Source organism: Cornus florida, unplaced genomic scaffold (genome assembly GCF_030987335.1).
Source record: "Cornus florida cultivar Cherokee Brave unplaced genomic scaffold, ASM3098733v1 CherokeeBrave_3.0.0_Hap2_Chr10, whole genome shotgun sequence".
Taxonomy (NCBI): Eukaryota; Viridiplantae; Streptophyta; class Magnoliopsida; order Cornales; family Cornaceae; genus Cornus; species Cornus florida.
The window spans coordinates 24,600,328-24,628,071 of record NW_026775580.1 but is presented as its reverse complement, the minus strand read 5'-3'; the positions used below and the strand labels follow the sequence as shown (position 1 = coordinate 24,628,071).

The 27,744-nt window shown below is 40.8% G+C and overlaps 1 protein-coding gene across 2 annotated transcripts in view; it reads left to right on the top strand.

Annotated features, from left to right (window-relative positions):
• The window catches only part of LOC132280209 (uncharacterized), a 75,907-nt gene extending 48,991 nt beyond the window's left edge, over positions 1-26,916 (top strand). Inside the window, exon 7 of one of the 2 annotated variants that reach the window (XM_059782381.1) lies at positions 25,575-26,916. In XM_059782381.1, coding sequence (XP_059638364.1) covers positions 25,575-25,685 — 111 coding nt within the window. In that variant the 3' untranslated portion in view covers positions 25,686-26,916. Of the gene's footprint in view, positions 1-842; positions 1,053-25,574 lie in introns of those variants that run through there. The other variant, XM_059782380.1, reaches the window with a different exon arrangement.
• Positions 26,917-27,744: the final 828 nt, after the last annotated feature.

The window sequence follows — 27,744 nt, the reverse complement described above, 5'->3', positions numbered from 1 at the left end:
GCACATCCCACATAAGCCTTCCGCTATCAAGCCGATAACAATCCGCTACCATAGCATGTCTATCCGCAGCAATCTTAAAAAGTCTTGGAAACAATTGAGACAAAGGGGAATCCCCATACCAATAATCCTCCCAGAACCGAACATCCCTGAACCGCATGAGCCTAAGAAAGGCAGTTAACTAAATTTAATTTTTGCGAGGTAATCAACTTAGGCATATCATAATATTTGATGGGATGTGGCTTAGCCTCAACCATGGGTAATATTTGAACAAAACAAAGCAGTAGCTCAACATATTATAGGTCCAGAATGATGTAGTACATGAATGAATAGCCATGAACAGTACATCAACAATGCTCGGGAACAGTGTTTTCTAGTTTCTGTTTTAGGAAAGTTTTCATTGTTTTAATTTACTAATAGTTTAGTTTTTGTTTTAGGAAAGTTTTTCATTGTTTTAATTTCCTCATAGTTTGGTGTCTGTTTTAGGAAAGTTTTCCATTGCTTTAATTTCCTAAATAGTTTAGGATTTTCTTAGGCCTATAAATACATGCTATTGTAATACTTTAGGGATCAGTTATTACTTTTATCAATATCAGAAAATCGAGAGATTCTCTCAACCTCTTCTCGTGGATTTGAGTGTTTAAAGGATAAGTTGCAATTCTTATTTATTTTAATTGCTTTCATTGATCCGATGTGTCAAGTTGGTATTAGAGCCATTCTCCATGGACCGTGATCAGGGAGAACTTGCAGTGACTGTGGGAGAATTCCAACAATTGCGTCAGGAACTAAAACAAGAGATTCAGATGGCAGTTGAACGTCTAACTGAAGCCATGAATTGTGTGCAGGTTTGTAATTGGCATAATCAGGACCAACCTGATAGTGTGAATCAGCCACAACAAGGGGCAGGAAATCAACGTGGTCATCTTCAACGTGCTAATAATCAGCGCCAGTTTCAGCAAAAGGTTTGGTCTGATTCAAGCGATGCCGAGATTGAAGGTATTGTTTTAGCACATGGAGATCACGGGGTTGAAACAAATTAGCGATATTTTCAGTTGAAAATTGATGTTTCGCGTTTTAATGGTCAACTTGATATTGAAGGGTTTCTGGACTGGTGACGCAGGACAAGTAGTGTGTAAATAGTGACCAGAAAGAAAAAGGGGATGAGAATGAGAAGATGAGATGAGACTGACGAAGGAGGTGAGAAAATAGACGAATGAGATGAGAAATCAGACTGAAGCAGGTAGGCTAGAGAGACTGGGGGATTAAGAACAACAAGAACACGAGGGAGAATCGATACAAAGAGAGAGAGTTCGCAAACCCAACGATAATCTTCAATATTCGAAAAACTGATTTGTCTGATTACATTTGGGCCCTTTATATAGGCAAGAGATAAACAAACTCTAAAACAAGAAAGTACTGAAATACCCCTAAAATTAGAACATTATAAAAATAACCATAAGCATAAATAAAAACCCTAATTTACTAATATTCCTAATTCTATCTTTCTTTTCCGCTTCTCCAATGATAAGTGTTGGTCATATGTGGTTTTAGCTCTTCAGTTGCGCTTTGTTCTACATCAACTGGCTTTCGGAAGTTGACAATTTTTTTTTGGGATAATTTCACCGACACTCCCAGTAGTTTGGCCAAATATCAATCTAAAATATTTTTCGAAAATAACTATCAGTTAGGTCCACTTTTGCTTTTCCGTCACAGTCTCCGTTAAAAGCATGGGAAAAGACAAATTTGCCCCTTTTTTTTTAAATAACATTTAATTCAAAATATTAAATTAGTTAAAAGACAATTATACCCCCGACAATTATACCACAAATAAAATCTGTAACTTCATCATCTCTGGTGCCGGAGGCGATGAAGACGACAAGGGCTTGGAGGTTTCTTTGTAAACCCTTCCCATGCCCATACACAATCAACGAATCTAACGTTTTAAATTTTCCAGAATTGTCCACACCAATTTGGTATTAGAATTGGATGGCGCTTGGAATTGAATGAAAAAAAAATGTCTAAGCGAAATTGAACGAATTGGACTGGTTTGGACTTCGAATTAGGGCTTTGAGTGATGCTTTATCTGAGAAACGAAACGGCCGCCGTTCAGAGAAAATCAAGGGTTCCTATTAACGAAGCTTCTGCAAATTCTGGAAGATGAAGCTTCAATGTGTTTGATTGAAACTAATTCTGGAAGTTGAAGCTTCAGGGTTACTGTTAACAAAGATTCAATGTGTTTGATTGAACCTAATTTTTTTTTTTTTTTCACTAATTGAAATCAGGGTTTGAATTGGGTGTGTTTGCGAGCACAGGAACTGATAGAAAAGCCCTTGTCGAGTCACCTTACAAACCAATGTCATCGGAAACTGAAGCATCCACTGAGGAATACCGACTACGGCTGATGAAGATTCCGGTGACGATGAAGGAGAGACCGACCCAAGCAACCAAATTCGGCAACCCCAAACAACCCAATCGGCAACCCCAAGCAACCCAACCTACCTGTGATTGCAACTCACAACCATAGTCGGCACAAGATGGTGAACACGACCCGCCGTCCCACACCGACAATCCACACACGACGGCCACGCAAACCACTGGCGAAAAGACTGTTACCCGTGACGTATGACAGCGACCCACAGTCGACGGCGCAGCAACCTCTGGTTCGGCGTCTTCCTTTCCCCGAAACCACCAGCGTCCGGTGACCCTCCCGCACTATCTGGTTCAGTCATCGCTGCAGTGCCCAACCGATCTCCCTTCGCCGCCATCGTCTCTGTGCCTAACCGGACGTCTCGGCCGCCGTCTTTTATGTGATTGTTACATATATATGGAGTATATATATATATATATATATATATATATATATATATGTCTCAGTGTGTGTATATAGGGGTATATATATGTCTGCTTGTATATATAGTATAATTTGTAAATTTACAAATTTTTAAGGGGCCATATTGTCTTTTAACAATGATATTTTGGAAAAAAATAAATTAAAAAAATGAGGGTGGACCAAAGTCAATGGTCAAATTAAAGTCAAAGGGTAAGAATGTCTTTTTACATGTAAAAAGTGGTCTGACACACCTGTAAACTAACTTTTGGGGTGTGAGTGAAAAACGGAGCAAACGATTGCAATGTGAGTGATAGTTATTTTCGAAAGATGTTTTAGACTGATATTTGGCCAAACTAATGGGGGTGTCAGTGAAATTATCCCTTTTTTTTATTTTTATTTTTTTATTATATGGGTATTGTAGAGGAAAAAAAAGTTAAACTGTTGAAAGATATATATATTTCAACACTTACAACGTTCTCGAACCTGATAGATGAAGAATCCGAATAGATCATGGTCTCAGATGAAACAATTAGTGAAGAAGCGATTTTTACTAGCTAATTATGATAAGATTTTAGTTTAAGAGTACCAAAATTGTCGCCAGGGAAATCGTTCAGTTCGTGATTATGCAGAAGAATTCTATCGTTTATCATCTCGCAATGATTTATTAGAGACTGAAGCACAACAAATTGCACGATTCAATAATGGATTGCGGCTGGCTATTTAGGACAAAGTGATGTTTCAAGTGACAGGACGAAGTGATGTTGCAAGTGACTCTCTCTTGATGTTGCAGTTGAGTTGGCCACTCGAGTGGAAGCCAAGTTGGATCGAGTGAATGTTTGTAATCAGAATTTTGGGCGCCCTACATCTACTCTAACAGACTGATTCCAATAAACCACCACCATCTCCGACCATCAATCAGCACTCAGTCATGACTTAGGAAGTGGGCGGCACTAGTAATCAGCTTCGGCAAACTATGAGCACAATAATCAGAGGGCACCAACTATGAACTCTTATGCTCCACCCATTTTAGGCCAGTGTTTTCAATGCCTAGAGCCTGGGCATCATTCCAATAATTGTCTAAAACGTCGTGTTGCTGCCCTTGTAACTAATGAAGAGCAAACTGGTGACGATGAGAATGTCAAGTATGGGGTCGAAACAGGTACAGAAGAATATCAAGGTGAGGAAGTAGTAGAGGCAGATGAGGGAATTATATTGGTGGTGCGTCGTATTCTGTATATCCCCAAACAGGAGCTTGAGTCCTAGCAGCATAATATCTTTCGTACTCGATGGACTGTGAATTAGGGAGTTTGTGATTTAATTATTGATGGGGTTAATACTGAAAATATAGTGTCCAAAAAGATGGTTGAGAAGCTTCATTTACCGACAGAAAGCACCCGAACCCGTACAAAATAGGTTGGATTACTGATGTGGGAGAGGTTAAAGTTACTGAACGATACCGAAAAACTTTTTCTATTGGTAAGACATATAAGGATGAGGTAACGTGTGATGTAGTAGACATGATTGCGTGCCTTATGCTTTTGGGTCGGCCTTGGCAGTATGATGTTAATTCTACCCATGGTGTCGATATACTTTCACTTTTGTAAAAGATGGGGTTAAGGTGGCGTTGGTGCCTATAAATAGAGATAGGCAACCTAAGGTTCCCAACACAAAGGGTCTAGTATTCATAGTGGTTTCAGATTTAGAAGCTGAGGCTAAGGAGATGGATACTATTTATCGTTTAGTTATAAAAGGGGAAGATGACCCTCCAACCAATGTTCCAACTAAGTTACAGCCTTTAGTTGCTAAATTTTACTCAATTTTAATTCCAGATTTACCGAATGAACTTCCCCCCTTACGGAATATTCAACATCATATCGATCTTGTCTCGGGCTCTTGATTACCTAACCTTTCCCATTACAGAATGAGTCCAAGAGAGCATGTTGTTTTACATAAGTAGGCTCATGATTTGCTTAAAAAGGGGTTTATTCAGGAAAGCATGAGTCCGTGTGCGGTTCCTGCCTTATTAACACCAAAGAAAGATGGGAGTTAGCAGATGTGCGTGGACAGTCGGGCGATTAATAAAATTACTCTCTAAGTATCAATTTCCAATTCCTAGATGATATGCTTGATAATTTGGCAGGTTTTTCTGTGTTTACCAAACTACATTTAAAGAGTGGGTTCGACCTGGAGATGAGTGGAAGACGGCCTTCAAAACGAAGGATGGGCCATACGAGTGGCTGGTGATGCCGTTCGGGTTATCTAATGCACCTAACACATTTGTTTTTTTTTTTTTTTTTGATAAGTACAGATATATTAGAAAAACGTTCAAAAGGGGAACGCGTCCCTAATACAGAAAAACGAAAAGTAAAAGCCAAACCTACGGACCAACAGAGTCCAATAGAACAAAAAAATCATCAATCGAGGAGCAAACGCTGCATCTAACATAACAGAAAAGAGAGCGTAGAATAAGAGACTTAAGGTTTGCAAAAGACGATTCCTTCCCTTCAAAGTGTCTGTTATTTCTCTCTCTCCAAATACACCACCAAACACAGTGTGGGGTGATCCTCCAAAAATCACGAGCATGACCAGAAACAGGGCATCTTCTCCAAGTATTAATTAATTGGAAAGAGTGCTTAGGCATTACCCACTGAAAACCAAAAATGCCGAATATGAGATTCCAGCAATCAGTTGCAACAGGACAGTGCATAAGGAGATGGTCCACGGACTCACCATCAGTTTTACAAAGGCCGCAATAGTTAACAATGATAGTACCTCTCTTACGCAAATTATCTAATGTTAGAATTTTTCCCCAGGTAGCTGTCCAAACAAAGAAGGCAACTCTAAGAGGAGCTTTAGATCACCAAATACACTTCCATGGGAAGTCATGTCCAATAAAATTAGACAAACACAAGAACATGGATCGAACTTCGAATCTACCATGAAGAGAGGGGGTCCACAAAATATTATCACAACCTCTGCCAACATCCTTCTGTCTATACAACAGGTCCAAAAAGACATAAACTTCAGCTATCTCCCAATCTTGAAAAGAACGCCTAAACCGCACATCCCACGTAACTCCACTGTTATCAAGATGATAACAGTCAATTACGTAAGCATGCTTATTCTCGGCAATGCTAAAGAGACGAGGAAAGGAAAAAGACAACAACTGATCACCACACCATAAATCTTCCCAAAATCTAACATACCACCATTTCGAACCTTGAACCGAATATGGGTGGAAAACACATCCCAACCTTTTCGAATGAACTTCCAAATGCCAACGCCCCCGGTAACAGAAACAGGATGGGAGGACCAACCTCCACTCTCCTCCCCAAAATGACACGAGATAACTCTTCTTCATTGACCATGATGCTCTTTACCGAATCTCCATAACCACTTCCCCAATAAGGCTCTATTGAAAGGGACCAACTTCCGGATACCTAAACTGCCAAACTTCAACGGTTTTCAAACTTGCTCCCAATTAACAAGATGATACTTAAACTCCTCTCCTTTTCTACCCCAAAGAAAATCTCTCTGAATTTTTTCGATTCGTTCAGCAACAGAGCACGGGATCTAAAATAGAGATAAGAAATATGTGGGAAGGGACGAAAGAGTGCTCTTAGTAAGAGTGACCTTCCCCCCTTTCGAGAGATACTGTTTTTTCCGCCAATCTTTTTTCATACTTGTTAATCACCGGATCCCAAGTCCCCACTATCCTGGAGGAGATTCCCAAAGGTAATCCCAGATAAGGGAGTGGAAAAGCACCCACTCCACACCCAAGAACAGTAGCTAAAGTGGAAATATCGGAGACCTCCCCCACTGGGACAAGCACACTCTTTCCAACATTAATCTTAAGACCAGACACTGCTTGGAAGCATGTAAGAATGCACCTCAAATATCTGAGTTGGGAAACATCAGCATCACAGAAAACCTAAGTGTCATCTACAAACAACAAATGGGATATCTCAATCTAGTTAGCAACATCTCTGCCAACAGTGAACCCCCTTATATAACCCAGATTGTCTGCCTTTTTGATTAATCTACTCAGTCCCTCCATGACAATAAGGAAAAGAAAAGACGACAAAGGATCTCCTTGTCTCAATCCACGCGAACTCGGAAAAAAACCTGCAGGAGAGCCGTTCACAAGCACAGAGAACATTACTGACGAGATGCAAGATTCAATCCATTTTATCCATCGATCCCCGAACCCCATTCTCCGAAGCAAGTAAAGAAGAAATTTCCAATTCACGTGATCATAAGCTTTCTCGATATCAAGTTTGCATAATACACCAGGAACTTCACTCTTCAACCTGGAATTGACACATTCTCCTGCAATAAGAATGGAATCTAAAATCTGTCTGCCGCCAACAAAAGCATTTTGTGACTCTGAAATGATTCCATCCAAAACATTTCGCTTTCTAAGAACAAGGACCTTGGCAATAAGCTTATACACACACCCCACTAAACTGATTGGCCGAAAATCCTTAATGTCAGAGGCGTTGCTCTTCTTAGGAATAAGAGCAATGAAAGATGCATTTAATGATTTCTTAAATGTGCCATGAGAATGAAATTCTTGAAAAGTGCCCATTACCTCATTACGTACCACCTCCCAGCTCTCTTTAAGAAATCGCATAGTGAATCCGTCTGGTTGTGGAGCTTTATCACCATTACAACTGGATAATGCCTTAAGAACTTCCTCTTCAAAGAACGGAACCTTAAGCATATCACTATCCAGCGTAGAAATAGCATCGAAATGCAAACCATCAAGTTTTGGTCTCCGTTCCAAAGTCTCAGTATAGAGCTGCTGATAAAAAGAAACAATACCCCAACACACCTCGTCTTCTTTCCACAACTCTGTACCATTCACACGAATACGCCCAATATTATTGTATCTTCTATGAGCGTTAGCAAGTCTGTGAAAGAATTTAGTGTTACGATCACCTTCTTTAAGCCACAAAGCCCGAGATTTCTGACGCCACGATATCTCCTCCATAGTAGCAATCTCAGCAAAAGTCGCCTGACAAGACGCTCTTTTACAGCTTAGAGAATCCGTATCTTGCCCTATCTCATCAAGACAATCAAGTTCAGCGATATCAGTCAGGACTCTATTTTTCTTCCATTCAAGATTACCAAACACTTCTTTATTCCACTTCTTAAGCTCAGATTTGAGAATCTGAAATTTCTTAGCAAGCACATAGCTAGTAGAGCCAGTAAACATTGTTGCCTCCCACTAGGACTGGACCTTCCCTAGGAAGTCCTCAACTCTCAACCACATATTTTCGAAACGAAATGGAGTCCGTCTAGATCTCATACCTCCATAATCAAGAACTAAGGGCACATGATCAGACGTGACTCGAACCAAAGCTGACTGCGTGACGTCCGGGTAATTCTCCTCCCAATCTCCAGAAATCAGGAATCTATTAGCCTCGATAAAGTAACTAGGTCTCTGCCGCTAGACTAGGTGAAAGTTGCCCCTTCCAAAGGCAAATCAATAAGAAGGTTACTATCAATAAAGTCAGAGAACTGGGTCATCTCTGAAGACCACCTCCCTCCTGTGGATCTTTCAAATGGAGACCGAACAGAATTAAAATCCCCGCCTAAACACCAAGGCAACGACCACAATTCCTTAATCTAGCTGAGTTCCTGCCAAAAAGCAAGTCTATCACATTCAATAACGGGTCCATAAACCCCAGAAAATACCCAACTGAAGTTCTCATCTTCCATCTAAAATACGCAAGACAAAGAGAACAACCCTTTCCAGTTATTCGTTCTGGACATCCATCTACGGTCCCACATAATAAGAATGCCGCCTGATGTACCATAGGCGTTCAAGGCTTCCCAATCCACAAACCTACTTCCCCAAAGGCTTCTAACCACATTATCAGAAATAGAAGCCAACTTAGTTTCTTGCAAACAAATAACATGGGCATTCCACTTCTTCAAAGCAACTTTAACCACCATTCTTTTGTCCGGATCATTTAATCCACGGACGTTCCATGTAATAATTCGTATCTTCATTGAGAACCGAAAATAATCAGTGCCCCTCCTCACTGCTTCCCACTTCTAGTCCTTCCCCTTTCTTTATTCACCCCATTCTTCCCTTCGTAATTAACATTGGAAATAAGGTTCTTAACCTCCTGATCACCTTTCCGATTTGCATGTTTTCTATTTTTACCAACTTTTGTGTGTTTAAAGGTCTCTGCATTATTGTTTCCTGCCACAATATTATGAAGAATGGTTTTTATTCGATCATCATCTCCTTCCGATGAGACACCCAAAGCTTCGCTGACCTCGCCAATATTATCCAACACCCAGTTCATACCCAAATCGTTAATCGTCTCTAAACAATCAGGGTGCACAGTTGCTAAGGGTTCCATAATGTACACATCAGATTGATCAAAATTGCAGGCTAGAGGACAAATCTGTTTAGACTGATCATCAAAGTCCTCCCCTTTGCTTTCAACACTGTTCTGATACAAGTTTAAATGCAAATTCAACTCTGTTCCAAGGTCATCCATAAAATTTGTCATTAAATCATGGGTAGAATTCGTCCCAGTCACGGAGGGTAGGCCATTCAAGCCTTTTAGAGCAACGCAGAGCTTAAGTTCATTAAGTAAAGTCACGGCTAAATCATTTGTCAGCTTAAAATGAAGGTCTCGTCCAACACAAACTGTCACTCCGTTGGAACACTCAATACTTCCGGACTTGGTCATTGAAGACAGTGATTCGCCATCCCGTGGTACAATAGCTTCAGAAAAATCTGTCTTTTGATCCAAACGATCCTCCGTTCCACCTTCACCATTTCCCAACACCTTACTTGTAGAAGGGGAAGAAGATGAGCTCTTAGGATGAGAGACAGAGGTCAGACCTGGAAAAGGAAAAAGAGAGCGTATTACCCATTTCTGTTTTTCAGTACATGTCCATCGAGGTCGACTAGCTGAGACAACCGGCTGTCTTCGCTTTTCTTTCTCAGTCCGACGCTGAAATGATGAAGAGGAGAGAGTTGGATTTTGGGCTTGAGTTTGAACCTGGGCTTTCCTTGGATCTGATTCGTTAAGAACAACAACAGAAAATGAGTTGGGTCCTTTAAGAACCCGTCTTTTAGTGTGGGCTGGCTTAGGCCCAAAATCAGGCTTGAACCTTAACGCTTTAGTTTGCCCATAACTCCTCCGGCCCAAATCAACTTTAGGCCAAGCTGTGTGGCCCAGCCCAGCATCCTCACCAACCCTTGTAGATAAGGATAATGTCGAATCTGGAAGAGAGCCTATACGAGCGCCATGTGTAAAATTGTTCTTATCAGTTATGACGCGCATGATCAACGCGTGTCGTTGGCTCGATCTTCCTCGCACCCATCCTTCCTCCGGCTTATGATTAGGTCCGTCGCCGCCTTCAATACTCTCTCTGTCGAGGGAACCAACGCTGGCGCAATTTCTTCCCAAATCGCCACCTTGTAGCAGAAAGTGTCATCATTAATAAACACAAATGGCGGACAGGTCGATCCTATTCTCACTGTAATCCGAACACTTTCAGCGCCCTTATTTCATCGGCAACAACTCCCACAAAACCACCGCATAACTCCCCTACTTCAACAAATAGAGCATGACACCATAAGTGAAGGGGAAGTCCAAACAGCCGGATTTGTTTGAGACCTTTTTCTCTAAGGACACCACAACATCCGACCCTAAAAGACCACACATCGAGCCGTAGGGTTGCATATCCCCAATAACGCTGTCCTTCCTTCAACACACGTGCTTCAGCCTGAGAAGGAAACCTGAAAAGGAGCATCGAATCTAATAATGGAGTAACCCCCACACCACAGGACGTATTCCATGCTTTCGCCGCCTATTCCTCCACACGATCACATCCCCTAACTTCCTTATCAAAACGACCAACCAAGCAAGATAAAAGTACTGATTTCCTCCCTTCGACGGACTTCCCATCGATGTGCAGAGACGGTCCTCGATGCAGAACAGCCGACTTCACATTCCCGGTTAAAGGAATTCTTGGGATCCTTGCAGTTTCTAGGTAAGATTTCATCGCAGATAAAACAAAGAAGAAAGAAAAAATAAAGAAAAGGACAAAGTCACTATCGTATTGGAATCGCCCCTTGTGGGGTGAAATCGTCTATAGTGCACTTTGCCACGTCATTTTTTTTAGGTTTGATGCCAAGGCTGTTAAATTTTTGGCACCTAACACATTTGTGCGGCTAATGAATTTGGTTTTGCAACCTCTGATTGGTAAGTGTGTGTTTGAAGATGCAAGAAAATGTTCTTGTATATCAAGGAAAGATTTTCTCACACTCCAAATAACCTGCCTCTCCTTCTTTTTACATTTTGCCCTATTCCTCTTTCTTAGTCTCCAAGGTGTGAGCTGATGGGCCAGATTCTATCCTTTAGGCCCGTTTGATTGGAGGCTCGTCTTTGTCGTGTACGCAGTTGGGTCAAGACATTGCCAGGCCACTTCCTTAGGTTTGGGACAGTGCCATTATGAGGCCCAGAACTTCTTCGATCCTGCTGACTTGGCCCAGGGCTAATCTGGCTCTTTCACATGCCCCCTAATCTCTCTCTAATTTATTAGGGTGAGATTAACGAGGTAAAGTACATAATGATGTGATGGCTCGATGTGATGACGTGGGGATGACGTGGCACAGACATCCATGCTTTGAAACCAACAGCGTCATCATTGTTGTGCCACCTTGGTCAACATGTGGGTTCTTTTTCTAAACCTTGACCCATGCTCCTCTCTCCTAATTTGTCTCCTTCGTCCTTCCGGCCCTCTTTTTGTTTCTGGTAAAAGGAAGTTGTTCTCCGGCGAGATTTTGAGATTTCCAGTCTGTATCTCCCCGGCGGCGATCTTCCCTCTCGGTTCTTATAGGTCAGTTCTGTTCCTTTGTTGTTTCTAAAAGAGTTTTTCCTTTCTTCTCGATCATTCTTTTTGGGGAAATTCCCTTTATTATCACCATGGTCAGTGATCTTAGCTCGCTTCGTGCCTAGTGTGGGATACCTAGTGACGTTTATCTTAGACGCTGTCCTAGGAATGTTGATGTCAAGACTGGTGTCAGTCTTTTAGATGGGGAGATCCTCTTCTCTGGCGTTTACCTAACGTGGTCAGGTTTCCCTCACATCCCTTTTTGCATTTCGTTCTCAACAAACTGAATCTTTCCCACTGCAAGTGAATCCCAACTTCTTTAGGATCATGTCGGTCTTTCTGATCTTAAATCAAGAAAGGAATCTAGAACTAGACATTCTAGACCACCTTCTTTGCTATAAGATATGTAGGATCCGGCAGAACGAGGGGTACTATCATCTCTTCCCCCTTCCCAAACGATTGTTTTGTACCGGTAACCCTGATTCTGAAAGGGGTTGGAAGAAAAACTTCATAGCTGTTAGGGGGGCTTGGCAGGTTGCTTCCTCCAAAGACTATCCCATCCCTACAACCTTTAGCGAATGTTCGGTCCTTCTGTATGTTAATTATAAACAACATAGGAGCGAGTGTATATGTGAAATTTACCTTCCGTGCTTTTGTACTTTCATCTGTCATTAGCTTAGAATCCCATTTGAACTTTTGGATTATAGCACTTGCAAGGCTAGGCTTCGTAATTTGGAGCAGAACGCGTGGAACAGGATCCCTTCAACTCCTAAGTTATTAACTGTAGAAGCTTTTAATAATATTTCTTTTGAAGAGATCTGCATGCATAAGTTACAGATACCCTCGTTCGAAAGGAACTGGAGTTCCCTAAGGCCCGATCCTGCCGCTGCTTCCGGTTCCGCCAACTCCTCGCATACTCGGGAGTCTGCTCAAGAGAGGGCGCAGGGAAAGAAGCCCTCATCCGAGAGGAGTAGTGATACCAATCTGGATGATGTTCCCTTGTCTTAGAGGGCAAGGCAAGGGTTTTTAGCAGGACTGGTCCTGTCATTCGGACTGAGATGCCTACTCCGGTCAGCACGACTGGAGGAGCAGAGGGGACTTCATCCGTTCCTCCTACTGTAATTCCGTGGGTTCCTAAGCTCACCCAGGGGGATGGTTCCGTGGTCACTCCCAACGATACCATGTTTTAGGCATGGTCCAACCGCTTTGGCTTACTGATCGTTCTGATCTTGCTTTGTTTACACTGAGTGTGATGGATGCGCCTTATTTCCATACAGACTCTGTTCGGAATGGTCACTATGCAGAGCGCTCTCGAGATAGCCGATCAGAAAGTGATCACCCTTTGTTCAGGATATAAGAAGTTGTCTAACGACCTGAAGAAGGCAAAGGCAGGGCTGAAACAGTCAGAGGTCAGGTGTTCTGGCCTTGAGAAGGAGAGAAATGACCTCAAAAGCGCTCTTTGGAGAATGAGCGCGCTGCTCGGTCTGCCTTGGAGAAGAAATCTTCTGACGATCGTATAGCTCTCCTTGGCATGATGAGCAGGGTTGAAGGCGGTGTTAAAGCCCTCCACGCTCTCTTCTCTCATGCTGGGGCCTTAGATACGCCTAGGGGTATAGAGACGAATTCACAGATCGTTCTCCTCCCGAAGGGTAGGGAAGGTCTTATGACGATTCAGATGATTGTGATCGTGATCTCTGGATTGAACCCCTTGGACACTATATCGATCTTGCTCCCGATCGGGCTGGGCTGAGCTTGTCTTTCGAGAGTGCAAGGAGATCGTCACTTCTGGGGTCATTCCCTTATCTCTATTGTCCAGCTCCTTAACACCCCGTTAGCGGTCTCACCTCCTTAGACCGGAGTTCCACCCGGTCGTGCTTCTGATGGTCAGAACCTAGCTTCTTCTAAGAATTTGCTTGACTTGGATTTTCCCTCTCGTGGAGATGATCCTCAGGATGATGTGGAGCAAGCTCGGGAGGGTGATGCGACTGTTTAGGACTTGTTGTCTTTCTTTTTGAGATTGATTTTGTAATGTGAACATTATTTATAATGTAGACATCTTTTGTGATCTGCTGAATGACAATGAAATATTTGATTTTTATTTTGTCTTCCTTTCTTTTCTTTAAAAAGTTTTTTGTGAATTTTTATTAGTGTTTGGCGATCGGCTTATAATACCATCTGTCACTGACTTGGTCAAATGTTTGGCGTTCGGAAAACATAGCCATTTGCCACTAATTTGATAATTTTTCACTAAGTGTTTGGCGATCGGCTAATAATGCCATTTGCCACTAACTTGGTCAAATGCTTAGCGTTCGGCAATCAGAGTCACTTGCCACTAATTTGATGAATTTTCACAAGTGATTGGTGATTAGCTAATAATGCCATTTGCCACTTGGTCAAATGCTTGGCGTTCAGCAATCAAAGCCACTTGCCACTAATTTGATAAATTTTCACAGTGTTTGGCGATCGACTAATAATGCCATTTGCCACTAACTTGGTCAAATGTTCGGCGTTTGGCAAACTGAGCCATTTGCCACTAATTTGATAAATTTTGACAAGTGTTTGGCGATCGGTTAATAATGCCATTTGCCACTAACTTGGTCAAATGATTGACGTTTGGCAATCAGATCCACTTGCCACTTGCCACTTACCACTTGCCACTAATTTGATAAATTTTCACAAGTGTTTGGCAGTTGGCTAATATTGCCGTTTGTCACTAACTTGGTTAAATGCTTGGTGTTCGGCAATCAGAGCCACTTGCCACTAATTTGATAAATTTTCACAAGTGTTTGGCGATCGGCTAATAATGCCCTTTGCCACTAACTTGGTCAAATGCTTGGCGTTCGGCAATCAGAGCCACTCACCACTAATTTGATAAATTTTCACAAGTGTTTGACGATCGGCTAATAATGCCCTTTGCCACTAACTTGGTCAAATGCTTAGCGTTCGGCAATCAGAGTCACTTGCCACTAATTTTTTGATCGCTATGTGTAAACAACTTAACAGGTTTCTTTCCTTCAAAAGTGTTTATTTCCTTTTTCATTCAGGCACATAATGCGAATACATAAGGAAAAAGAAAAAACAAATGACTTTGGAACCAAATGATAGTCTTGTTTCACTGATAATACCTCTTTAGATAGTTTGCATTTCAGGGCCTATCAATTTGCCTTCTTGCTAACGTTTCCAGCCTGTATGCCCCTTTTCCTTTGCCTTTTGTGACTCTGTAAGGTCCTTCCCATGGGGACATCATTTTTGGGACGATGCCCACTACCCTCTTTAATACTAGCTCACCGAGGGCAAAGCTTCTATGCCTCACCCCCTTATTGTGACTATTCACGAGCGTCTGCTGGTATGAAGCAAGCTTGATTGCTGCCGAATCCCTCCTTTCCTCTATCAGGTCGAGGTTGAGTTTTAGCATTTTGTTGTTCTCTTCTTGGTTCCATGTTATGCTTCGAGCGGTTGATACTGTTTACTGGGTCGATATCACTGCTTTCGTGCCGTATGCCATAGCGAATGGACTTTCACCGGTTGGCCTTCTTGGGGTTGTTCGGTAAGCCCATAGGACGTTCGGGAGTTCGTCTAGCCATCTGCCTTTCTTGTCCTCTAACTTTTTCTTTTTGCAACTGAAAATAGTTCTGTTTGTGATTTCAGGCTGCCCATTTCCTTATGGGTGGCTTACTGCAGCAAGCTTATGATTGATCCCATGCTCGTCGAGCAGCTTCCTTGCATGTCGGTTGTCCAGATTGGTACCGTTATCCATGATGATCGACCTGGGAACCTGAATCGACAAATTATGTTGTTCCATATGAAGCGCCTCACTTGCACGTGTGTGACGCTAGGATAAGGTTCCGCTTCTACCCTTTTAGTGTAGTAGTCTGTTGCGAGTAGGACGTTCTTATTTTGCAACCTCGCCTTTGGTAGTGGCTTAACCACATCCATCCCCCACTACGCGAAAGGCCATGGATTAGCCATTACGTGCAAGTCCTCAGGTGGTTGGTGTATCAGTGGTCCGAATCTTTGGCATTTATCACATCTCCTGGAGTATTCTTCTACATCTCGTGACATGTGTGGCCAAAAATAGCCTTGGGTCATGGCTTTGTGTGCTAAGGATTTGCCCCCCATATGATTACCGCACACCCCGTCATGAATGGTGTGCAGGACTTGTCTGACCTATGATGGGGTGACGCACTTTATGTAGATCTTCGATAGAGCTAGTTGTGAAGGATTACATACTTCGCTACGTTGGTTCGTATTTTCCTTGCTTCATCCCTCGATTCTGGCAGCACACCATCCTTTATGTATGACATGATCGGATCAATCCAATGAGGCCTGTACAGTATTACACTTACTTGTAGATGATCAAGGCTGAATGGCATTTTAAGGATGGACGCCTGGTACAACACGTCTACCGATATTACCCTCGTTAATGTTTCACCTAAACTTAGATGCGTTTCAGCCTTACAGTTCTCTCCTCTAGGTATCTGTGTGAATCTAACGTGGTCGATTCCTTTTGCCTCTCGTTCAACAGCAGAACGATAGGCCTCCATTGTACTATCCTTAGTACTATACTCCCCCATCACTTGCTTCACGATTAGCTGTGAGTCGCTGAAAATGCACAGACTCTTAATTTTGAGCTCCTTGGCGAGTCTCAGTCCTGCCAGTAGTGCCTCATACTCTGCCCTGTTGTTCGTTGCCTCAAATTCAAGCTTAATTGCCTCGGGAGTGTGTAGTTTAACTCTTACGCCTGTTCCCACCTAGTTGGATGAGCCGTCGACATAAAGCTTCCATGGCGGTTTCTCCAAGACCACTTCTTCATCTTTTGCCTCACATTCCAGCCGGAAATTGGTTACCGCTTGGCCCTTTATGGCCATTCGATGTTCGTATGTAATGTCGAAAGAACTCAATTCGATTGTCCATTTGGTGATTCGACCTGACAAGTCGGGCTTGTGCAGGATGACTCTGATTGGATAAGTGGTGGGGACAACAATTGGATGAGACTCGAAATATTGCTGGAGCTTCCTTTTGGCATGCACCAGTGCTAGTATAACTCGCTCTGCTTTTGAATATCTTTTCTCGGGATCAGCCATTGTTTTGCTTGCGTAAAATACGGGGTATTGCTTCCCTTATTCCTCTCTAACCAGGGTGGTGCTTGTTGTAGAATTTGATACCGTGAGGTAAAGATACAGTCGTTCATCCTGCTTTGGGGTAGAGAGGATTGGTGGACTTTGCATGTACTCCTTTAGTCTGGACATCGCTTGTTATTGTTCACTCCCCCAGGTCTGCCATCTGTTACTTCTTATTGTATCGAACAACGGCTTGTAGCGATCTAACAGCCTCGAGATGAATCTGCTAAGCGCAGCTATTCTTCCGGTGAGAGTCTGGATTTCTTTGAGAGTCCTTGGCTCTTCGCTTTACAATGTGCCCCAAGAATTGTCCGGAGCCAACTCCGAACGAACATTTGGAGGGGTTGAGCCTCATGCCGTGCTTTCGCAATGTGTCGAACACTTCTTGCAAGTGTATGAGGTGGTCTTCTTTCCTCTTACTTTTTACCACCATGTCATCCATGTACGCCTCCACGGTTTTTCCAATTTGGTCTTTAAAAACTTTGTTGACCAGCCTTTGGTACGTGACTCCTACATTCTTCAGTCTAAACGGCATCATCTTGTAGTAATAGATCCCTCGTTCTGTCACGATGTCCCCTCCTCTCCTCGTCGTTCGGATGCATGGGGATCTGATTATAACCTGAATATGCATCTAGGAAGGTCAGGCGTTCATATGCAGTGGTTGCGTCTACCATCTGATTGATCTTAGGTAGGGGGAAAATGTCTTTGGGACAAGCCTTATTTAAGTTTGTGTAATCAATGCAGACTCTCCATTTTTCATTATTCTTCTGGACGATCACCACTTTGGACAGCCAGGATGGATACTGCACTTCTCTGATGAACTCTGCTCCCAGCAGTCTGACTACCTCTTCTACTATGATCTGATTTCGCTTTGGCCTAAACCTCCTCTGCTTCTGCCGAACAGGTTTGACATGCGGATCAACGTTCAAGCAATGGCACGAAAGGGTTGGGCCGACTTTCGGCATGTCCAAGTGCTCCAAGCGAACGCATCTAAGTTTCTGGTTAGGGTTTCAATTAGCAGTTGCTTTTCCTTTGTGGTTTGTGTCGACCCTATCTTCGTGGTTCGCCTAGGTGTCATGGGGTCGATCTGCATCTATGGTTCCATCGTGAGGAACGACTTGTCCGTCTCGGTCTCGACTTTTTTGGGCGGAGGGCTCTGTAATTGCTATTTTGGGCTCGTAGGATGGGCGATCGCCTTGCCCTTTCCACTAGCCTTAAGAGTCACCACATAACATTCCTTTGCTATTACTTGGTCATCGTGGATGTCAATCACCTCGCTCTGATCTGGGCTCAAACACCTCATGACTCGGTGTAAGGTGGACGGGACGCCTTATACTCGGTGGATCCACCCCCTCCCCATCATGAGGTTATAAGAAAGGTGAACATCCACTATGACAAAATTCTCCTTTAAGTTCCTTTGCGCGGCACACACTGGCAGCTCAACTACTCTAATGGGTTCTACTCGCTTTCCGGCAAAACCACCCAGGGTTCCCTATGAGCCTAACTTGCTTTGGGTCCACCATCAATTATTCGAATGCCACCTTCGTTATGATGTTGGCGCTACTGCCTGGGTCCACTAAGACTTTCTTGATCAATCAGTTTGACACCATCAAGCTCATTACCAACGGGTCGTCATGCGGAGTTTGAACCTTGAGAAGGTCAGTCTTGTCAAATCTGATCAAGGCCATGTCGCCTTCTTGGCGGACTATGTTGACGCTGCCTAGCCTTCTCATCTTGTGGGCCTGCCGAAGGCATGTCCGCCATAATTTTTTTGATTTATCCTTGGCCTCTGGTCGGCGATGTATGACATTTATGACTCGGGTTGGCTGCCCCTCCTGAGGGTTCAACCTCGGATTTCTCCTTGTCTGATCGACCAGACAATTTTGCTCCTTGGCCTGGACATTGTTGGCCAACTCACCTTTTGCAATCAGCGTTTCAACCTGTCTTCTCAAGTTCCTGCACTAATTTGTTTGGTGCCCAAAATCACTGTGGAACACGCAGTGCTTTGACTGATCCCGCTGCTCGAACGGCTGTCTTATTAGTTGAGGCGGTCGGAACATCACTTTATTATCTTGGTACAGCCGTGCCAAGGTGACTTTGAGGGGGGTGATCATCTCGTCTTCTCGCTGCCTATTCTCGGTCTTCTAAGGAACCACTTGTGACTGCGCTATTGGAGGCCTCTGAGTGGTCATTTTGGCTTTTGACTTGTTCTCCACTGTGACCATCCTTGTCTTCTTTGTATTGACTTCTTCATCCTGTTCTAGCTATATGTAGCCCTGCGCCCTCGAATTGAGTTCATCCATAGTTTTGGGTGACGTCACCACCAAGGATGTGTGAAATTGAGTCCCTCTGAGCATAACCAGTTTGAACGCTTGCACCACTGAGGATGGATGGCAATCTATTATCATGCTCATCTCCAAATTGAATATGGTGAGGAAAGCTTGGAGGCGCTTGCCTTGTTGTCGCATAATGAACAGACATGATATGTCCTTTTCTATTCACCGGTTGTCGAAGTACTGACCTATGAACAGATCGCAGAGCGTTTGGAAACTTCTCAACGATCCCTTGGGCAGATGCTTGAACTAGTTGAGCGCGGGTCCTGCGAGGCTCGTGGGGAAGACCTTGCACATCAGGGCATCGTCTTTGGTGTCTAGGGCCATTTTCAGGTGGGTTTGGTATACGTGCTCAGTTGGATCTTTGGTTCTGTCGAACAGAGTGAACATTGGTATTGAGAACTTCCTCGGTTTTGGGGATCGGAGTATTTCTTTCGTGAAGGGAGAATCGATCGTCCGAGACGACATCTGAAAAACCTCGTTGTTCAATGGGGGCGCCTTTAGATCGCCTTGCTGCTTTCTGGTGACCCTTTGAGCGTGAGTGCCCACCTCTGACTAGTGCAATTTGTCAAACATCTTGTCTCCCAGTTGATTCTCTCTGCCATGAAGGGATAACCCCGACTCGTTCCATCTCGTCCTCTGGTCCAAGCCTTCTGTGTTGCGGGTTCATATAGGTGGATCCTTCTCTTTCTGCCCTTTGGTTGATATTTAGCGTCCCCACCCTTTCATCCTCCGTCGGCCGCGCAGGGGGGGGGGGGGGGGGGGCTTCCTTCACTCCATCCTTGATCTGAGCTCGGCGTTCTCTTGTCGTAGAGTTTTTTCTGCATCAGGTCATCATGTCTGACTTGTTAGCTCTCGTCTTGTTGACGGAAGCCTTCCTCTCCGATCATGGTGCCCGACTGGAGCCGTGTCATCATTCTGGTGCTGAAATCAATATATCGTTCCCACAGATGAAGTTGCAAGAAAACGTTTCTCCAAACAACCTGCCTCTCCTTCTCTCTCTAACTTCTATTTCTAGAAGTTTACATTTTGCCCTATTCCTCTTTCTTGGTCTCCACGGTGTGAGCTGATGGGCCGGATTCTATCTTGTGGGCCCGTTCGATTGGAGGCTCGTTTTTGTCGTGTATGCAGTTGGGTCAAGACATTGCCAGGCCACTTCCTTAGCTGAGTGGATTGGACTGATTTTGGCCCAATGAAGCTGTTGGACCATTCAATTGGGTTCAGGACAGTCTTTGCTGGGCCATTATGAGGCCCAGGACTTCTTCCATCCTGCTGACTTGGCCCAGGGCTAGTCTGGCCCTTTCAGTGTTGTGGTTTATTTCAATGATATTCTTATTTATAGTTGTAGTGAGGATGAACTCTTAAGCCATCTGTGTGCGGTGCTTACTTTGTTGCTAGATAATTGTCTTCATGTTAATTTGAAAAAGTGTTAGCTTCATGACAAATAGCTTGATTTTCTTGGGGTATATGGTAAACTCAGAGGGTTTACGGGTGGACTTAGAAAAGGTTCGAGCAATTCATGAGTGGCCTGTTAATTTGAAAAAGTGTAGCTTCATGACAAATAGCTTGATTTTCTTGGGGTATGTGGTAAGGTCAAGAGGGTTTACAGGTGGACTTAGAAAAGGTCCGAGCAATTCGTGAGTGGGGCCTGTCCTGAAAGTTCGTAGTTTAAATGGGCTGGTCACGTTTTATCGTCGTTTTGTCAAAAACTTAGTAGTATTGCTGCCCCATTAATAGATTGCATGAAAAAGAGCCGGTTTGTGTGGACAGATAAGGCCGAACAAAGTTTTGCTTTACTTAAAGAGAAACTGTCTTCAGCTCCAGTATTGGCCTTACCTGATTTTGATAAATTATTTGAACTAGAAACTGACGCGAGCTATGTGGGTATTGGTGCGGTTTTATCACAAGAGGGCAGGCCAGTGGCCTTTTATAGTGAAAATTTTGAATGACACGTAAGAAGTGGTCTTCTTATGAGATTGAGTTGTATGCAGTTGGTCAGACATTGTGGCATTGGGAGCATTACTTAGTACAACGAGAGTTTATCTTACATTTTGATCATCAAGCGCTGCAATACATAAAAGTTCGGCTTCAATTAACAGGATGCATGCTCGGTAGGTGGCTAAATTGCAGGTTTTTACTTTTACACTCGAGCACAAGTCTTGTCTGCAAAATAAGGTGGCAGATGTGCTCAGTCGTCGTGCTTCTCTACTTATTGTTGTGTGCAGTGAAATTTTGGGGTTTGATTATCTAAAAGATTTGTATGCGGAATACGAAGATTTCAGTGATTTATGGGTCTGATGTTCTTCTAATAGTTCGGGCTGTGAAGGTTTTCTGATTCATGATGACTTTCTTTTTAATGAAAATCGCCAGTGTATACCTCTGACTTTTCTGCATGAGCATCTTATCAAAGAGGTACACTGTGGTGGTTTAGGTGGTCATTTGGGGCGTGACAAGACTGTTGAGCAGACGGAGGAGCGTTATTTCTTGTCACAGCTCAAACATGATGTGGGCAAATTTGTGCAGCGATGTTATATTTTTCAGACCGCCAAAGGGCAAATCCTAAAGCACCAGTTTATATACTCCTTTACTAGCTCCTTGGGAGGATTTATCAATGGATTTTGTGGTTGGACTTCCACGGACTCAGCGAGGAGTTGATTCTGTTATGGTTGTGGTTGATCGGTTCTCCAAAATGGCTCATTTTGTTGCTTGTCGGAAAACTCATGGTGCTTTGAATATAGCTAACTTGTTCTTTAAAGGTTGCTATAGACAAGCACCGCCGTGAGGTATTTAAAGTTGGGATTTGGTTATGGTGCACCTTCGGAAAGATAGGTTTCCGGTAGGAACTTACAGTAAGTTGCAGATGAAGAAAATTGGGCCATGTGCAACTTTGAAGCGCATCAATGAGAATGCTTATGTTTTTGACTTGCCACCAGGGGTGGGGATTTCTAGCACTTTTAACGTCAGAGATCTAGTTGCATATCATGCGCCAGCACTTCTACCGGTGTTGAACTCGAGGGCGAGTTCTTTTAAAGAAGGGGAGCCTGATGTAGTACATGAATGAACAAGCATGAACAATACATGAACAGTGATCGGGAACAGTGTTTTCTAGTTTGTATTTTTTGTATTAGTAAAGTTTTCATCGTTTTAATTCCTAATAGTTTAGTTTCTGTTTTAGGAAAGTTTTTCATTGTTTTAATTTCCTAATAGTTTGGTGTCTGTTTTAGAAAAGTTTTCCATTGCTTTAATTTCCTAAATAGTTTAGGATTTGCTTAGGCCTACAAATACACGCTATTATAATACTTTTGGGATCAGTTATTGCTTTTATCAATATCAGAAAATTGAGAGATTCTCTCAACCTCTTCTTGTGGATTAAAGTGTTTAAACTTTAAAGGGTAGGTTGCTATTCTTATTTATATTAATTGATTTCATTGATCCACTGTGTCACAGAGCAACACGCAAGATTAACAAATAGGCTTAATCTCAAATTTGATAGCAACAACCACCCAAGACAAAATCTCAGCTTCCCAAGAACCCAATCAAGTTTTAACAGCATATTTCAGCACCAAACTCACCAAAACAGTAGCAACAGCCAGCATCCCAAGGAAAACATTAGATTTTTATTATTCCTCCATATTATAGTAATATAAAGTTAAAATATTTATATATGTGAAATGACATTTTTCCCATATTATATATTTCATTTTAAAACCCCTCTTCTCTCTCCACCTGCCCCTGCCACCCCCACCCCTAACCATCACCACTTCTTTCCTCTCTCTCTCTGTCTCTCCCATCAACCAAAGAAAATACACTAAGAAAGAAAGAAAACACTTGTTTTATATCTCTACCATTATGTTCCTCCCCAAATCGCACTGTGTCTTTAACTATCTGTTGCAACAAATGCCACGAACCAAGAACCAGGGACGGCTCAAAGGTAAGGCGAGTTAGGCGATGGCCTAAGGCTCCCGTCCAAGTTTTTATTAAGATGTTTTCTAAATCCTACTTTTTCGACTCTCTTCTATTTTTACTCTTTTCTAAACGTATCGCTTCTACTCTGTCTCCCAACTCTTTTTCTTCTCTCATCCCCCATCTCACTTCTTCTCTTTAATTTTCTTAATTACTCACTTTTTCTCTCTTTTATTAATTTTAATCCCTAACGCCTTCTTTGTGTCCCAACTCCCAAGTGTTAGAACACAGAATATTGAACTGGATATAATGATCCTAAAACCATTTTCTTTTAAATATTAGAATTTTCTTTTCCAATATAAATTTCATTATTGGGATGTTTATTTATTTGCAATTTTTTTCATTTATCAATTAATGTAATTATATAATAAATTGTTCAACTTTAAAAATTAAAAAAAAAAAAAAAAAATGAATACAATAGTTTAATTAGTGATTTTGTATCCCCAAGAGGCAAGAAGAATGGTTTTTATATAAAATTTATTAATATGATTCTATAGTAATACATTAAATATCAAAAGGCCACACTAGTGTTGAGGGGGTATTAAGGTCATTTCAATGGGTAGAAGGGCATTTTGGTTAATATGTTCAAAAATTTTGATGGATCTAACGGATATTTTGATGGAAGGGTGTTGTTATTATGCTACAAAGTTCAAGGGAGTACGGTTAAAATTTTTTCAAAACCGTGTGTAATTAGGCTAAATTTCAGGGGAGGTCAATGTATTTTACCCTTTAATTTTTTGATCCATAGGGGAAGAGAGTTATGTTGTACTTCTGTGGAGAACATCCCTTCGTTCATTACTTGAACTGAAACCATTTTTGCAGTATATTCTGTTTTATTGAAACTTTCAATTATCTTAACTAATACCACACAAGTAATTATGAGATGCTGGGATTTCCCGCCTGCTATTTCATATGCAGTGCAATGTTTAAGATTTTCTAACATGATTTTTTAGCGATTTTTTTTTTTGGTTATATTTTTATAACGAAAAATGAATAATGATATGATTAGCTAATGACATGGGTATGTTGGTGAAATCAAGCACCACTTATGCCCACACTTGCAATTCCTCCGGTCTACCTTGGCACTCCTTGAACCTAAAATAGACTTATGCGTCATGTCCTGTTTAGCTAAGGACCTTTTATGTGAATCCTGGAATTTGTTATAGTTTGGTTCAGGCAAGCTACTTTAAGCTAGATCGTGTAAAGGAAATAGGGTTTAAGTGTGATTTAGTTTCAATTTGTAATGAATTTGTCCAAATTTTAGTTATGTTGTGGTTTGTTTATGCATTCATGTTATTGTCGTGTACTAACACTACAATAGCAAAATCACATACAAAAAAGTGTCTTTTGTTCATTGAAAAAACAAATAATTGAATTATCTAAATAGTCTATAAGTCTACAAAGATCAGAAAACTTCACTATAAAATTTGTTTTGAAATAGAATGAACCCTCTTTTTAACAAATAAAAAATCAAACATTTAAATCCCAATAAGTTATTGATACTTGTAAACTTATAGAAAGACGAATATTTTCCAAACCTCAAAATATACAATTAACTGGAAATACTTCCACATGCTAATGATTATGATGATTATGATTGTTAATAGAAACCTTAATTTAAGGCTTGGAGATTTGGGTTGAAGGCAGTGTGTTCATATAATAGTTTCCATTTACAAACAAGCTTTGGACATATAGACTAAACTAAGAGTTGATGGGATTATTGTGAAACATGGATGCAATCAGTGGCACGACATGCTGTGTCATGGATATGTTGTCATGACAAATCATAAAAGATCATGACTGAACATGTTGAGGACACAATTATAAAATATATTTTAATATAAAGAATTATATTATATACAATAAATAAATATTTTATGACTGACCTGTTGTAATCACTGAATCCCCCTCCTACTCTTATGCATGCACTTTAAATTTATTTTGTTTCTCATGTTAAGAAGTCTTATCCATTGTTTAAAGATTATTTGCCGTAGCATGTTGAAGAACTGTTGAGCAATGAGCAAATATCCCGAATAAATAATTTTTATTTTATTTAAGAAAAAAAATTTGGACACGTCGATGTTAAAAGAAATATATAATATGGGAAAAATGACATTTCCCATATTCAATGAAAACATATGAAAAATTGACATGTCGATTTAATTTCTATGAGAAACTTTAATTTTGTTAACTCCTATGCTTGTTTATCATGTTGAAGTCTTATCCATTGTTTAAGGATTATGGTAAAAATGACTATAGTATGGACAAAAAATTATAAATACTGATTCTCATCTTATTAGAAGTTTCTATGCATTGTAGATGGTTCATAATGAACGAAAGATTTGCACTTATTCAGACTTTCTTGAGAACTAACATTTTCGATAGATGTTATATTCTTATAAATTTTTTCCAATAATACATGTGCTACTCTTTCTTATTTGCTGCAAATGTGAAATTTTGCAGATTAGGGGAATGCCATTCATATTTGAGACCAATCAAACTTGTGTGAAGCAGTATGTGGATAGCATCTCTAAAGAAAGCCAAACTCAGAGCACAAAAATTGAACAATTGTAAATTTGAATGCTCTCAGAATCCTTTTTCTTGTTCTCTAGACTAGGCTTTTCGTGCTCCGGTAAGGTTTTTAGTAATTTGTTGTATGTAGAGAAGGATCAGAATCAAATATCTCAATTTTGAAAAACACAAAACATCTCTATCCTTGGAGTTCTGGTGCAGTTCTTCCACTTGATCATAAACATTCAGCAGGACACAGGTTTTTTTTTTTTCCTGGGCAAGTGAATTTTTTTATTTTTTATTTTTTTTATAAAAACGGAAAAAAATGTACATAGATGTAAGCATCCAGCAGGACAGGTTTATTTATTATTTATTTTCTAGGCAACTTAGAAACTTAGAAACTGAAAACCAATAATATGAAGTGGAATAGAGCACCGACTTGATGAGCTCTAACCTTCCAACAAGGGACGAGTTTATGCCATCCCCCGTCACAAAGCAGAGGCAAACCCCAGGTATCAGAGAGGAAAGTAGTCTGTTTTGGAAATGATATGTTTTGACCTATATCTTGATTTCAACAGGGTTTGTTTTGAAAAATGAGTTTTAGACATGTTTGTAAAAATGTGATGTAGAACTCATTGCCAAACCTTTACGGCCGTTTGTATCGCCAGGTTGCCAAATGGGCTTGATCCCAAAATGTCTGTATTTTACCCAATATGAGAGTTTTTTTTTTTTTTTTTTTTTTTTTTTTTTTTTTGAAACGGCCCAGCGAACAAGACTCATTGCTATGTTGTGATGTATGACAAGACTTACTGTTACGTTGTGATGTACGACGTTTTTTGGTGAAATATCATCGTTTAGAGCCTCAAAACGGGTTTTCCTACCCTATAGGAAGTCTCTTGAATATTTCGGAATTTTTGTTCGTTATCTAAACGAACTCGGATTGCCCTCAAATTTTATATCTAATAGTTTTATTTGATTGAGTTTCTTTCTCTATTTTCAGAATTTTTAGAAAAATTTTATTTTTAAACTTATTTTCAAGTATTAGTGTCCTTCCGAGATTATAAGGTTTCCTTATGTTATAAAGTTTCGTGTTTCATTTAGTTTCTTTATGAATTAGGGTTTTTAATGTAGAGAGCAGAATTATTCATTCAATTATTCAATACGATATTAGTTTTTCTTTGAATTTATCTCTTACTTTGCGGATTCAAAGTTGTTACTTTGTGAATTCAAAGTAGTTTATGATTTCTTGAGAACAAACCTAGCTTTAGTTTACATCAAAATGAATGAGTATGAATTTAAAAAAAAAAAAAAAAAATTACAACAATTCCAAAATTTTTGAAAAATATGCATTTTTATGGATTGAAAGTTTTCAGACAAAATTATGACTTGGAACCATCCTAGGGCGGTGCCTTAGGAACCTAATGGCCACGACTTGTTGATGTGACCAGTCTAAATGGTAGCTAAATAAGTTTAATAATGTGCCTAAAACATGTAAACTATGCAATATTGTGACCATGATGTTAAACAACAATACTATAAAATTTTCAGTTTCGTGATAAAAAACTTTAAGGATTTGAAACAACCTTAAAAGTGCTATAAAAGAGCGATAAAAATGATTTAGTTTTGAAAATAATGTTTTTAGTCAAAGGAAGCCCTTCCCAAACTTCAGCAGTACTTAGGCTTGAAATAATGATGTATTAATGTTTTTAGTATATATATTGTAATTTTACTAAATATTAATGAACCTAAAATGATTAATTGTGATGTAAAAAAAACCTGAAATTGCTTGACCTTTTTCATTTGAACAATGCTTGGTCCAACCTGCTAATGTGGCTCAATAAAATTACAACAAGTGTTAAAATTAAATATAAAATTAAATTAGGTATTACTTAACTTTTGCTTTTGGACATGTGTTTTAAATCTAACTTTTGCTTTTGGACACTTGTTTTAAATCTATTGAACTATATCAATAGGTTGGATGAAGTTCATCGAACAGAAATTGGACCGAAGCATTGTTCTTTTCTTTTGATCCATTTCAATTATTGTTTTATTGCTTTTAAATGCTGGCCTATGTTTTTTGTTTCACTGGTCTTTAAAATTTTTGTTTATGTTCACAAAATAA